The sequence below is a fragment of the Haemaphysalis longicornis genome, unplaced genomic scaffold, assembly GCF_048455015.1.
Source record: "Haemaphysalis longicornis isolate Haplotype H1 unplaced genomic scaffold, Haemaphysalis longicornis Haplotype H1 scaffold_2, whole genome shotgun sequence".
NCBI lineage: Eukaryota > Metazoa > Arthropoda > Arachnida > Ixodida > Ixodidae > Haemaphysalis > Haemaphysalis longicornis.
Window position 1 is genome coordinate 248,766,878 of NW_027526295.1, and position 15,139 is coordinate 248,782,016.

Consider the following 15,139-nt stretch of genomic DNA (forward strand, 5'->3'; position numbering starts at 1 on the left):
ATATTTATGTGTCAATGTCAAATGTATGGGTGTGGTCCTTGTTGCAGTGCACGTCTTTCTCGAACTCTGGGATGCGTAAAAAATTACCCAGGAGGCGCTGATAGCTTATCAGCGCTTTAAGTGCTGGTAAGCCGCCATGGAATGGAAAAATAACGGCGATGCTATTTGAATGTTACACCATTGTTGTGTAAACATCGCGGAAAGTTATCAATAGCAACGATAAAGTTGACCTGAAGCTCATTGTTGACCTGAAGTTATTAGTCTAATTACATTTCCGGACAAACTCTCTTGCCAATTATTCTATAATGTGTGTTTTGTTCTCGATAACTGAGTTTTACTACCTTTATGCTCCTGTTGCTGTCGCGTCTCCTCGTCTCTAATTTAATTCTTTCGCTTTTAATTAATCGATTTTAATGTCAGCAAACAAATTTATGCCAGGTACTTCTACTTTACATTTACTTTAATTTACATTTTACTTTACATTACTGTAAATTACTTTACTGTACTTTACATTTTACAGAAGGCAAGTTGTAGTTTGAGTCTTGTCTTTAAAAAGGCCTACCAAATGCACCACGTTGTACCAACTTGTCCGAAAACCATAGCAGAGGGTCACTGTATTTCGCTCCTGCTCCGGTTTCCTATGAATCACATGTTCGTAAGGGGGAGGACACTGTAATAGAATGACATTCTGCGCTTCGGCAAATTCCTCCCAGAGAGGCATCAACCCCGAATATTTTTTTCCTACTTGTAGCATCCTCATTCTGCCTTTATTTCTCCTCGACCGAATTTTTCAGCACTCAGTAGCCAACGGGTCGCCCCTATACATGGTTGACTATACCTTCTCTTTTGTCGTCTCTCCCCACAACGCCATGCACGAGCGTCAATTTCAAACGTGATGCATCTCAGCTGCTTCGACGTCTTCGTAACGGGCCAGGCTGTCAAGGGCATCCCGTATACTCTGAGTAACGCACAGTCTCTCCGGCACGGTCCCCGAAATAACGCGCGATAGTTGCACGCGAAAACAGTTGGTAGTGGCTCTCAGCAAAATAAAACGTCGTACAATTGTTAAGCAAACCACCGACGGTGCCGTAGCTTCATTAGAAATTTAGATTGGAGTCGAATTGCAGATTGCAACGTGATGCCTTCGAGACGGCATGCAAATGGCTGCAAGTTTGCGCTCGGATTATGCCGTGCACCTTGCCAGAGTCCAGCCCATTGTCCAGATTTTGCACGCGTCTTTGTGTGTCTTATGGCGAGCAACATCGCTTAAGTGTACCGTAGCTTTACCGGGGTATTTTATTTAACCCTGGTCTCTCAATCATCCTTGGCATTGCGAAACAATATGAGGAACGCTTAAAGACCCCGTTACACCGAGTACCTGCTGGTTGCAACGGCAAAAGGAGTGGGCATATCTGAAATGGCCATGAACAAGTCATTCAGATTTAGTGCGGATATATTACGCCGGATGACGCTATACGTACCTTTACCATGAATGCACACGTAAGCTAATAGTTAATAGTGTCCCCTACCTCTTTAAATGCCAAACACAAAATGCGAACAGTGAAAAGACGAGAACGGACACTTCAAGTTCTGCAATTTCGAGCCCAAAATCAAGCTTGCCTTTTCTTTCAATATGGTTAAACAAGCCCGCGGGATAGCGGGCAAGTGAGCTCAAGCATTTATTGAACTTCCAAAATGTGAGTTTTGCAGCAATTGCCCACCCTCCGGTGCATAAAGTGCGTGGTGTGAAGAAGTGGAGGATATGTAGGGTAATATTACACCCTTACCGGAGCCTCATTGTTTAATATCTTTTGCTTCATGGCAGCATTGAGAACTTTATGACCGCCCCTCGAACGCTTTACCATTGAAAACACTGGCGGTTAATCCTCGCATAACAACAATCGCGAGGAACCCGTCAATGTGCACAGTACCTTGGTTATGGCATTACCTCCTCTTCAAAGGAACCTGTGCAATCCACACTGCAGCACAGTATGGGGTTTTGCAGCAATCAAGCGTGACCGGTCATCGTCTGTATGTAGTTACGCTTGCACTCACGGCTGCGTCAACAGATGATACACTATAATACAACCAATGCTAGGAAAATTGCCCTTGTACCCAAAGAAAGAGGAAAAGAAATAAAAGAAAGAAAGAAAGAAAGTGGTTTGGCATTTTTGTGCCGGTGAAACAACTAAAGCAATAATAATGACAGGTAAATAGAAAAAAAACTTGCCTGCGTTAAGGCCCGTTTACCCAGAAACACACCCACTTCCACTAGTTTACAAGTACCGTATACCGTGAGTCCCGTCTGAGAGATCAACATGTCCTGTTTTTAAGCGTCGTGAATGAGACCGCAGCTAATGCGCGTTGCGAGATGCACTTAACTGGGCCCGCCGAAGAACACCAAAAGCGGGAAGTATATGTTATACATAAAAAAGAAAAGCCCTCAATGAGAATCGCCTTCCACAGGCGTTCCAGATTCTCTTAACGCACTTCACGCGCCTCACGGGTCGGCATCTCTACCTCTCTTCCGTATAGTAAATGCGTGCAATGCCGGCTTCTTCAATTTAACTACGCCTGCCCCCCCTCCCTCTCTCTATCTCTCTCTCTCTCGCGCGCGCGCGTGCACCCCTCGGCATACGTTTCCTCATCAGCGTATATATCCTGCGCGCGCGGAGAACCGCTTCGTGGCTTAGCCCGCACAGCCGTCATATTCGAGCACTCGCCTCAATGATCCAGACCACACGCACACAATTTCCCTCCCTCCGTCATTATTTTAATAACATATTCGGGACATCTCGGATGGAGCGTTTCGAGGAGCTGCGTTTGAAGGCGTAAACAGCCAGAACAGTGCGAAAAACTTAAGTGTACGCTGTACACAGGAGTAAAGGAAGAAGCAGACAACTGCGAGAGTGGTGAGGAAGAGCGCATGTAACTCTCACTGTATACCACGTCTTCCTCCTGCCGCTGCTCGACGCGCTAGGCGCACGCACGCGTGAGCGCTCCGAGTTTTTATGACGGCTCGCTTTGCTTCCGAAACGCGTTAAATCTTCCGTAATGGCCGGGTGGAGATTATGAGCGTCGATAAGGCGGGACGGGCATTCCTCGAGCACGCCTAGAGTGCTCCACTGCCTCGGGCCCGACAAGGATAAAGAAAAAGAGGAGGCTCATGGCAGGCACGCGACAGAGAAATGAGGAAAAGAAATTCGGTAATTAAGACGAAGGAGCCGGCGTACACCCCAACTTTGCGCAAGAAGGAATACCGCACCTTTCGTGTTCGAGCGAGACGAGTGCCCGCGTGCATTGGAGACGTTAACGGCTTGCAGGCGAGTACGCCTGTCGCCTCAGGAATGCGTTCACTGTGCCGTGTACGGGCTGCTCCCCAGCAATAAACTTATCCGATTGGACAACAAATTTCGAGAAACCCATTTTATATCAGTGGGTTTATTGCTGTAGAGAGCCGCTCAGCAAATAACGACTCACCATAGTGTCACGTGAATGGTGTCGAAGTAAATTTTGTTCAAGGCGTCTCTATCAGGGTATGCTATGCATGTGTACATGGTCCAGCGGAAGCAGAATTTTTTGTTGTTACAATGTTCACATCGCGGTGAAATAAAACAATAACGTTCGGAAGACACAAAACAAATTGATTTCACCGAGAAGCTTGCAGTGATAAACCCGCAGGCTGACGAGCAGTAGGCCGATCAGGAGGCAGAAATGCAACATGTTGCGGGAGGACCGAAAATCGTTACCAAATAAAAATACCAAAAATTACAAAACGACGACGAGCAACCAGGATTCTCCGTGACCCGCCACTGGCCTCAATACCGAGGTTCCTTTACAAACCCTGGTTGCCCAGTTTGCCACCGCAGCGACGCCATCGCCGACCTCCACCACTTGCAGTGGTCCTGCCTCGCCTTGGGGCTGATGAGACTGCGGCACCTTGCGGCGACGGGCCTCCGCGCAGACGACGCCTCGCATACGCCGCATGGATACATGGGCACCATCATCGTTCACTTCTTGACTTCATTCGCGAAGCGAACATTTTCATTTTCATTTAATCACCTTTCGTCATCAACTCATACCCCCATATATATGCCCTGTGGCAAAATAAACGTTCATAAAAAAAAAAAAACAGGATTCCAGAAACTGCTCACGTAGTAAGATATTGGAGGAGGAGGATGTGACTTATTGGCCGGTGCTCGCGCACAATTAGCTCCCCGCGCAAAGCGAAGTGATCGCCAAGGCGCCGGTAGTCCCAAGCCGCTTTGGGCATTCAGACCTAGCCTTTCAGTGGTATCTGTGAAGGGTTTTATTGCGTGGGCAACAAATTGGACATTTCGGCAAAACTTTTCGCCATCGTTCCGCGAACACACAGCGACGGAAGAATAGAGGGGTTACGCTAGCCGAGCCGGCGGTGATAATGGCTGCAGTGGCTCGGCGTTCGCACTGCTGCTAAGTTAGTTGCTATGGAGACGTCAAGTTGAAGCCGCGGCGGCTGCCCCCTTTCCTCTGTCCGACGCGCACGTCGCACGGCGTCTCGACTAACTCCGTCGCCGCTTTTTCGCATTGTAAAATGGAGCGTGCAGCAAGTGCAGGGCCAAGTAGGCGCAAAAAAGAAACAGTATAAAATTGGAAAGATGTGGTAGCGAAATGCTCACTTTGGTGGACAGCAAGAGGAGCAACAGGCAGCCAATGCCACTTCTAGAGTTAGAAAACGTGACCACCGACATGGTTAGAACGCAAAGCATGGCCCGCACGGTGTGCGAGGGGCGTTCGAGAAACGTCGTGTTGCTCACAGCTACTGGATATATAACAGTTGCGAAACTCCCCAAAGGCCCCATGTATAAAAAGCCGTTCTCTCTCTCTCTCTCTCTCTCTCTCTCTCTCTCTCTCTCTCTCTCTCTCTCTCTCTCTCTCTCTGACAAGCACGGGGCGAATTGACTAGCCTGTCATCTGTAGGCAGAAAGTTGAAGTGTACTCAAGTGCTCGTGGCTGCTGCTGTAAGTCATAAAAAACAATAAAAACATAAATAAAATCTACCTAATTAATGTCTTCGAATATGCCAAGCAAGCTTATTTTACAAAAAAAAATTGCGCCCGGATTGTGAAACAAAGTTTCGCAACTGGTACACATTGAAGAACCGTGACGTTGCTGGATTAAAAAGCAGGCGCAAGGCGTACGCATCCCGCTGGGCTTCAAGTTCGTGAGGAAGAGGGATGAAATTAGCCGCGGCGTTGGCGCAGTGTCTAAGGACGCGGGTTTGAACCCCGGCCGCGGTGGCCGCTTTTCTGATGGAGGCGAAAAGCGAAAACACCCTTGTGTTCGAGATTTCGGAGGACGTTAAAGATCTCCAGGTGGTCAAAATTAACCCGGAGCCCTCCACTACGGCGCGTCTAATCGCTTGCGTTGCGTCAACACCTTAAACGTCATAATCAATTAATCAAAGAGGAATGAAATTATCACACGTTCGTAAAGACACACCAATGAATCTTCCATTAGTTTTTTTAATCATGATTTGAAACTTGTCTCTGTACTCAACGACTTGAGGCATTTGGTGCTTTACTCTTACTTTTCCTCTAAGATTTTTGGGAGCACGTTACGTTACATAGCTTTGGGAACACGTTACCACCCGTTCCCCGTTAATTTTTAAGGACGATAATCTCTCACAGGCTACTTAAACGCAAAATGTTCGGTTTGTCTGTCTGCGTGCCTGTCCGTCTGTGTCCCGATTCAGCCTTCCTGTCAAAAGTTAAGAAATTTGTCAGAAATGAGTGTATATAGTCAGAACCGTTCCGAGCAACTAAAACTGCTGGTGTTAGTCATACATGTCCCCAATATTTAGCGCAAAAAAAAAAAGCATCAGGCATATTTGAGGCAAAATATAAGTGATTAACCAGTAGTTCCCGCATTATTTTTTTTTACTTAGGAATACACATTGGATTTTTTTTTTAAGATAGCAAGGGGAAAAAAAGAATTCGATAAAAATGGTCCGGAAGGGCTCCAGAATGTCTGAGATAAAAGCAAGCACAAAAAGAACAGAGTTCCAGCTGGCGCTGTTCCACGCGGAACAACAAACAAAAGGTAAAGAAAGAGATGGGCGCTGTCCCAAAAGCAGGGCGCGAGCAGTGCAAAGGCGGGAAAATTGAATTACATTGAAGAAACCTCTATTTAAAGAGAGGAGCGAGGTGAGGCAAGAAGAGTGCGGAGGTGGGAGCGGAGAGTGGATAAGGAGCTTTGTGGCAGGGGCGGCAGACGACTATCGTCTTTCGACGACAATTGCAGTGAAGCAAGCGGATATACGGCCTTTTTTTGCATGAGAATTTATACTGTCTTTATCGTTCAATGAAACCAAATTTTTGTAGTATATCTATTTAGAGCAAACAAAAATTCATGATATCTGGTTAAGTCAAGCACTGATTCGTGCCACACGTACACGAAAAATGACATTAATTGTTTAAGGCCTTAATAGAACGAATGTCATTAATTGGGCAGGCCATGTTACTCGCAAAAACGCAAAGGCATTAAATGTTTTAGGAATGATGGTGAGCATGACCAGAAAGAGAAATTCACATATATTTTAGAAGACTTTAACGTAGAGAAAAACGACTTACAAGGGACAAATTTGTTGTTTTTTTTTTGTGAAAGAAAACGCTCTGAGAAATACCGTTTTCTAAAAAATGGTGTGAGCCGTTTATAAAAGTGGCTTCAGCAGCTGCCGTCGCCGGCCCGCGGCAGCCGAATCCGAAAAATTTAACGCGGAGAGTAACACGATGTTTTTCCTTTTGCCGCTGTTCTAGTGAACTTCGTCAAAACTTCGCCACCAATTGTGCCCAAAAAATCGTCTTATTTCGAAGTTCAGCTACGTTTCCGCGTCAACACTCTGGTGCTGAGAGTTTTGTAGGCTTCATTTGGTGCTCATCGCGTTCGAGAGTAGGCAGATTGAAGGCGTTCGCGAAGGTGAATGAGTTGTGCGGAACTCCTTAAACCAAAAATGACATTAGAGCAAATGGCATTAGATCTTTGCGTGTAGCAGCGAATTATCGGCCTTAAAACGTGAGGCATTAAGCACTTAATGTCATTTTTCGGGTACGTGTGGCACGGGTATTACACGACAGAAATATGGCTTGTGGTGACACGGCTTAACATTTACGCTCGCACATGCCTCTCACGTGACTTAAAAGTGACACTTGTAGGAGGAAAGGTAGCGAATGAATTTACCGAAAAAATTCATATTTTCACCTATTTTTACGCGATGAGCGTCGGTGGTTGCCACTGACATGCACCTGGTATCTTTTGGAGTTCCCTCTCGAACTCGTCAAATAACAACCGTCAGCGAAAGTGGAGGAGGCAACAAATCCGCTCTTCCAAACTCGAGACTCATTCCTCTTTTTTATAGTCCATATTATGTTGTGAAGGGGTAAAAAAGGAGCAAACTGCGCAAAACAAAAAATGACAGTGAAAATATTGTTTCTTTTCCTTGCGGCGATGTTGCCCCGGTCTCGCTCCAAAGAGAATTGTACCCACTACTTGACAGTAATTGCAAATTTTAGAAAAACGTTGTAGGCAAACACTCTGCTCTATTTCCACCCGAAGTAACAAAAAAAAAAGCTTCACCTCCCCTTGCTAAAGAAAGTTGAGAGAAGCACGAAAGCTTACTCAAATCAAAATTGCTTCAAAAGTTCTGTAGAAAATTTTCTAAAAGTGAGTCCAACCTTCGCTGAAAGTGCATCCAATTGACCGCCAAACCTTCAAAGACCCAAATCGCAAACGAAGAACGAACCTATGCGACGATTTTTCGCGCGCTAAGTAAACACACCTATGAACGATCTAAATGTATCCGTGGTTTATGAAATAGAGGTGTGCTAATTGTACTCCTTCATGATCGATGCGTGTATTGGCTTACGCAGAAGGGTTCCTTTTTCGCGATGTTCAAGTAACCGTTTCGACCCAATGGAAGCCCCGTTTCACGCACGCGCAGTGTGTCCGAAGATCTTATCACATCTTTTCAGTCGACCAATCGGTCCCACTAAGAAAGCTTTCACTTTAAAAAACGCTGCCCACTTTTTTTCCAGTTCTTGACTGACAGTTAAGCACTGGACGCTACAAACGAGACTAACCATTACTGCTGAGACTACTTGATTCGCATTAATACATGCGCGTTGTGTAGCCAATGCGAAGTGCCGAGTATAAATGACGATTACTTTGTTTCAACCACCCGTGAATGCGTTTGACAACCAGAAAGGTCGACGTAAACAACCCCGTTCACGCGTGGAAACAAAGGTGAAGAAAAAGTTTACTTTGAAGAAACTAGCGAGCGAACCTGCAAAATTGGACGGAGTGCGATTTGAGATACCAGGAATCAATACGGTATCAACATTGTGTACAAACTTAGCTTTAAAATATTCACGGAGTTGGTACTTGCCTGAAGCAGCTTCATTCCGGCGATATTCGACTGCGTACCGCAAACCAAAGGAACCAAACACTGGAGCGTCCGCTGGGGAACCTAGGAACGTTCACACACCGGACACTTTCAGAAGAATGCGCGCAAGCGCGTTCAAATCACCCGGGTCGAGGCACAAGCGGTCGGTCGAGTCGATTCAAGTCGTAGAGCACGCTCCTCGTCGGCGAAGAGCTTGCTTGATGCACGCGAGAGAAGTGTGGCAAGAGCTCTGCTCGAGAAGAGATTTTGTCGCGACGGCGACTGGCGGGCCAAACTTCTCGCCCATTCGCTCTTATACGGCGCCGTTCCCTTGCCCAACGAGGCCGCGCTCTCGCTCCTCCCCAGAGTGGCTCGCCTGTCGTGAACCCCTCAGAGCCGCTGCGTGTTTTTTTCCGCGAGGGTTGCCTTCTCCGCACAACCCCCTTTCATCCGCTTCTTTCAATCTCCAGCGCATCCCTCTGCATCCGCCTTTTCACTTTCCCGCCGCCGCACGACGTTGACAATCGAGTGGGTTCACCAAAGCGCGGTGCCTTCCCCGCACGACGCCCGTGTCCGGCGGGGGTGGTCTCCCCTCGTTCGGTGATCCGTGCCAGTGTGCTTAACCCCTTCGCTCTCGATCACGGCATCCGCTCGGTAGTCGCGGCCGTGACGAGCAACGTTCTTAATCACTACTTCGTTCGCGCAGGCGTCGCGCTTTCTTTACTCTCTCGTTACCTACAGCCGCCTTTGTATTGAAATCACCTCAGGCCGTTCCATAAGAAGAGAGAAACGCGCACGAAAAAGTGCTGGTCGTGGGAATGGAGAGAGAGAGAAGTAATGTGGCCGCGAGCATTAAAGTTCCTTAGAGGGGACTCACTGATGGCTTAATGTCTTCAGATTCAGTGACTGCCTCTCGGAGTTCATTAAGCACCGGTTAATGTTGTGCGATCCGTGCTGCGCGTCCTTTGTGTCTAGCGATGGGTCGCGCTATTCAGGACCTCCCGCAGTGATGAGACCTAATTACGTCGACCTTGGTGGAATAGAATGACAGGTAAACTTTGCCTTTCCGGGTACGTGCAGTAACCGACTAGGAAAGAAAAGGTCAATTAATGATGTACGCTATCCAAGGAATTTTAATAACTCATGCTGTGCCAATTTCCACGTGCATTTGCCGCAGAAATCTAACGTGGTTATCATTAAAGACGCTGTCGATGGTTGGCCAACGCAGATTCTGGATGAAAACGTTCCAATGCGTACACGCGATCATGAAATTACAACAATCAAATATTCGCCGTAAGAAAATAAGTAGGCTACAATCAACGCGGTGATGATGGTTGTGCGGCGATGGTTGGATAGGAAACAGAGTGCCGAGCGAGAGAGACTATTTCAGCATTGGCTGATAATCAAAATGATAACTTCATTGCCCCTTCACACTTTCCAAGGATCTTATATCACCTCACTGTAATGCCACTGTGTAGGCGCGATAACGACCTTTTCTTCATCGCGTGGTCCTGCGATACTGCGGCTTTAAACTGATGTTGGCCACTACTGCGAACGCATCAAAGATGTAATAGCCTTTACCACATACTGGCCGTTCGCCTCGGTTGATCGCTGTACATATTCGACATTCAAAGCCGGTTGCGTGAATTTTTTCGCCAAAAGCTGGTGGTGCTCACTTCAGGATATATTCATCCTTTCATTTCCAGGAAAGAATTTACTGTAAGCATTAGACCAACGCAAATCTAACTCTAACACTGCGATCCAATTAACCCACCCGAAAGTCAATGACTACTAAAAAATAGTGACTGCTTGCGCTTAGTGGTGCATGGCTGGGAAAACAGCAGGGCTGGTACCCCTTCGTCGGAGACCCGGCTTTGCACCTGACATGAATTTCCGAACTTACCGCTAAAAGTTCTCAATGACTGGCAGGCCCGGATCATCATTGTCCGCAGCCCTTCACACCTCTCCCTAAGTGAACCGCGGGAGCACGCGCTAGAACCAACGGCAACCGGCTTCGCGAACTCGGCGCTGGTAGCGCGAACTCGGAGTCTGTGTTTCCCCCTTCAGGCTTCAATGCGATTGCGTTCGTGGCGTGAGATATCAAGCCACGAAAGCAATCGCATATAAGCCAGTTTCATTGCGTGAGGGACCCAGATTAAATTCCGACCACGGGAAGCGTTTTCCCCTGGTTCATCTACTCTTGTTCCGTCGCGTTTCAATTTTTGTTCTGTCCAACTGACTACACATGCTATTGTTCCTCACCGCTTCTGACCCCGTACGCCTTTCGGGGTGGCCCAGTGGCTATAGGTTGCAGGTTTCACGGCGTAAAGCGAAGCCCCAAGAAAGAAATGTGGTTAGCGAGGTCCCGGGAATCGAACCCGGGGCCTCGCTAACCACATTTTTTTCTTGAGGCTTCGACTTTTTTTAAGGTGGCGACTGGCGGAAAAGCTCGGCCTAAACAGCTCTGATGTTACAATTTCGAGGTGGGAACGCTAACCTCGGCAATCTATAATCTTGCCGTGGCGTCAGAATCTGCGTGCTTTGTGATGCTCACGCATGCGCTTACACACTTCTTTCTGGCCCTTTAGGGGCTACCGCCCAACGCCGCTATCAGACACGCACGCGAGATCCACACCAACCGGTAGCTGTCTTCCCAATCTACGGCCTCAACCAACCCTGATCAACACGATCACTAACAGGATCACAGTCAGGGTATTGATCAGGGTCAACAACAACAATAATGCTGTTGATCCTAAAAAAATGCCTTAGGGGAAAGACCTACACGAGCAGAAATCCTTCGTCAAGAGGAAGATTCGCCTGCTGCGCAATTCAGGAAGCGGTTGTTCGTAGCTTTTCGCGTGGGAACCAGGAATAAACCAGAAGCCGCAGTGGGGCGAAGGAGCGCACTGCGGGAAGAGCACAAAAATGGAACGCCTTTCCCGACGCGGCTGTCTTATTACGGGCCACTGACAAGATGCGGGCCCCGGGCGGTTCTCTCGCGCCGCGCTCCGCTTTTGATTACACCACGCGAGAGACATGCGTAACAAACTGCAGGAACCACGCGCATACGCACAACGTCAGCTGGGGCTTAATTGTACGAGCGCTCAAAATACTGCTACCTGCGGAATTAGTCCCGGCTCATTCACATGCTGCAGGTGAATACCGCTGCTCCCCTAATAAAATGTCCCCCCCTCTACCCTCGCCCCCGCCAGAACAAAAATGGTACGTCGTAAGCCGCGAAGAAAGAGGCGAAAGTACGATTTTGCACTAAGGAAGTCGTTGATAAGTATACCCAGGCCTTCGCCTTCAAAACATGTAAGCAGAGAAGTACCCCGAGGAATTTTTTTTTTGTTGCTGCTGGCTATAATTGAGGTAACTTTAGCTAACCACGATTAATGGTTCTTCTGCCTCCTCTTCAACGGCTCATAACTTCATAACAGTTCATTAAACAGGCTGCACATAAAACATCCGAAATTTAGTCACGCAACAGCAGTGGAGTTGCGGCCGAGCGTTTCTGATTCCACTGATTCTGAATTGCTGTCCTTGACGCGCGCATAGTAAGATATACCTGAACACAGAAATGTATACGATAAAGGCAATGTATGGATCCCACGAGGGGGTGCACACACTGAATTGTATGCGCGTCAATTAGTACTGTGGCGGAACACAAGAAAGAAGACCATAGGAACACAAACAATAAGTTACTTACTTTGCTTACTCGCACGCACAAAAAAAAGTATACCGTGGCATGTCAGCCTTCTGCGTGTCATAAGCGCTAAGCAATTTCCGCGCAGTGCAATTTTCCGCTCGTAATATCGCCGGGGCGCCGTGGCTAAAGCGAAGAGGGCGCGACCCGCACCCTACTGTATGCCGTAATTGTCGCACGATCTTACGTGAGCCTCATCTACTAAAGAAATAAAGAAACACGCGTGAGTGATAGGGAGGAGCGCTAATCGAAAACAAGCGGCGGCTCAGGAGGCGGCAGATGCGAAGTGCCGGCCCCGGGACATACGCCACGGTGTTCCAGCTACCGAGGCAGGTAAATGCATACACGCAGGCATAAGATGCACGCGCGTACCATTTGATTGGCGTGTGACACAAGGCAGCGATCGGGCCGTCGCGGGTAACAGATCGGCGGCGGCGGCGGCGGCGGCGGCGACGACAGCGGCCTCAATGCGCTGAGGCAAAACGCCTCGTCCGAACCCACCTTGCAGCACGGTGTCTCCGGCGATGAGGCCTACATTCCCCCCGCTGGGACGACGGCGACGCCAGACCCCAGCGGAGCGTCACGCAGCTTTCCGGAGCGAACCCCGCGCTGCTGTCGCTTGCACGTGTACGTGCTAATCCGGGGCGCCAAACGACGGGCTGAGGCTTGATGGGGAGGGCCCATTACCACTCCGTTGCTTCACTGGCGTCGCGTCTGCCTGGGTGGGCCGACTATAATGCCGACCGGCGACGGTGTGAAACTTAACGGAGGACGGGCGGAGCGTTTGCTGGGCGTTGACCGGCGGCCAGGCTCGTTATCGATGAATGACGCCACGCGCTTCCGCTGAGCGGTCACGTGGCCCGACGTTAGCGCGGCGGTGTGCTCACCACCATGCGCCTCGCGTTTAGTTACGTCGCGGTAATGCGCACGCAGCACGAACGTGCAAGCGAAGGTCACGCCTGTATATCAAATGTTTGGCTTGTATCGGTTGTATGAGACGGGCAATAGTCAGTGACGCGACACGTTGCTTTTGGAGAATTGGAGGCCAGGGGCAGAATTATTGTTTTGACCGTTGTGGTTGTCGGAAGCTATACATAGCTTGCACTGACGTCACTTTAGCTGCCATGTTGTAGAACTGCTTGCATGGTGGAAATCTGTGAACTTAGCTGTCGCACTGGGGAAGCTGAGAGCAGTACTCCAAAAAGGGCTGTGGTGTCGTCACACTCACATGCAAGCTATGTATTGCGTGACTGCAATGAAGAGGACACTGCAAGTGACACTGCGCACTTGCTACTTCTGAGTATAGTTCTGATTTCGCAGGGTTCGTTTAACCAGGAGCAACTGTTTAATTATGCGATAATATGGATGTCTGGCGCCAATCAGGAATTTGTACGTGCGTACGATTGCATTACCCTCACTAACCCGAGAGATGTGACCCGTCCCTTTCTGACATGGCGATTGGAGTGCTGGGCCATTCCAATTCTTCCGTGGGGCATGAGGAGAACAAGTAGCAGCAAGGTGCATCGCGCCTCTCGCCAAAGACAGGGGCAGATAAGTAGGGTACAGTGGCATGTCGTGGTCCTTCTTGAAAAGCAGGACCTTTATTCATGGTGTCATTATAGGCAGCAATATGTCCTAAAGAGTTATCCGAAACGCAATCATGATGTGTATGAATCATCATACGGGAGTGGATGGCTGTTTTTTGATTCGTGTTCTTGCCACGCGACATATGAAAGGAGATTCAAAAATGGGGTGAGAGAAAATAATAGGAAAGCAAGCGAGAGTGATGACTTGTCCCTCTGGAAGCATGATCCTTGATGCCTTGTCCCTCGTAACTACGCCCACAATCATGATACATTCCTTCGGGGATTCTGAAACATCCCCTGGACTCACGAGTGATTCCTGTAAAGGATTTCCTCAAGGAAACGGGTCATGATTAAGGGAAAATGTTTCCGAGGACAATACATCAAAGATCATGATCCCTTGATGATTAGTCGTTCGGTATTTTTAACGGAGTCATTCGCGATCCATTTCTTTAAGGATGTTCTCTAAGGAATTCTTTTAAAGGGATGGGTGAGGGAGGTGGGGGAGGGGTATTTTGAATGCTCATGTGTTTTTCCTGTTTTGGACAATGACCTCTCAAAGCGTCATGCTATTTGATGTTGGCAAGATCACAAGTTGCCCTCAAATATATAATTGCTCTTTTTATTCAGCAGTAGTCCCACTTCACATTTAAACGAAGTTGAAAGCTCACACTAAACGTTTACACCAATTTGGGCCAAAAATGGTGTATTATAGGTGGCAAAAGGCCATTACACCCTTTTTCTTGAATTCGTAGCTGCGCACCCTTTTTGTGTGGAAAAAAGAGTGTTCACCAACTTCAACGCCATCGGTTTTTGAAAGGGTGTTGAAAGGGTGCGGAAAAGGTGTTCAGCTATTGATCGATTAAGGCCATGCATGGACTTAAATTGCACTGCGAAGTACAAGATATTTCCTCATACCCTCCTCACCCCCTCGTAAGAAATGTTCAAAAGCAAAAAAAAAATGTTCGTCTGCAATGATCGCTCGTATCCATATACGGTGCGCTGCATGGCCCAAGTTTAGCTTTAGCACGAGAAACGTCAAGTTGAACTTTTCATTTCATTTCATTTCATTTTATTACCTTAAAGGTCCCCGGAGGGACATTACATAAGGGGTGGGGTTACACAAAAACGTACAAAAAAGCCATGAATTAGTTTGAAAAATGGCTTGTGACGCTATGCATAAATGTTGATGGACAGGTGATTGCTGCAATATGGTGGGGGAGGTCATTCCAGTCTTTTGCTGCACGAAGAAAAAATGAGGCAGCAAAAGTAACGGTGCGGGAACGTTGACTTTTGAAATTAAAAAGGCTTACACTAAACTTTTTACACCCTTATTACCTGAAAGAGGTGTAGTATAAGTGGAATAAAGGTTTCCGGACGTCATTACGTCCTTTTTCTTAGGTTCCAAAGCCCTAATATGTAGCTTTACAC

General features: G+C 47.8%; 1 protein-coding gene across 3 annotated transcripts in view; it reads right to left on the reverse strand.

Moving 5' to 3' along the window:
- Positions 1-12,987, reverse strand: part of LOC144170356 (uncharacterized) — a 76,594-nt gene extending 63,607 nt beyond the window's left edge. The window contains exon 1 of one of the 3 annotated variants that reach the window (XM_077700111.1): positions 12,627-12,987. Coding sequence is in view for 2 of the 3 variants with exons in the window: in XM_077700109.1 (XP_077556235.1) it covers positions 8,423-8,437 (15 nt within the window). In the remaining variant the exon portion in view is untranslated. The other 2 variants (XM_077700110.1, XM_077700109.1) reach the window with 2 other exon arrangements.
- Positions 12,988-15,139: the final 2,152 nt, after the last annotated feature.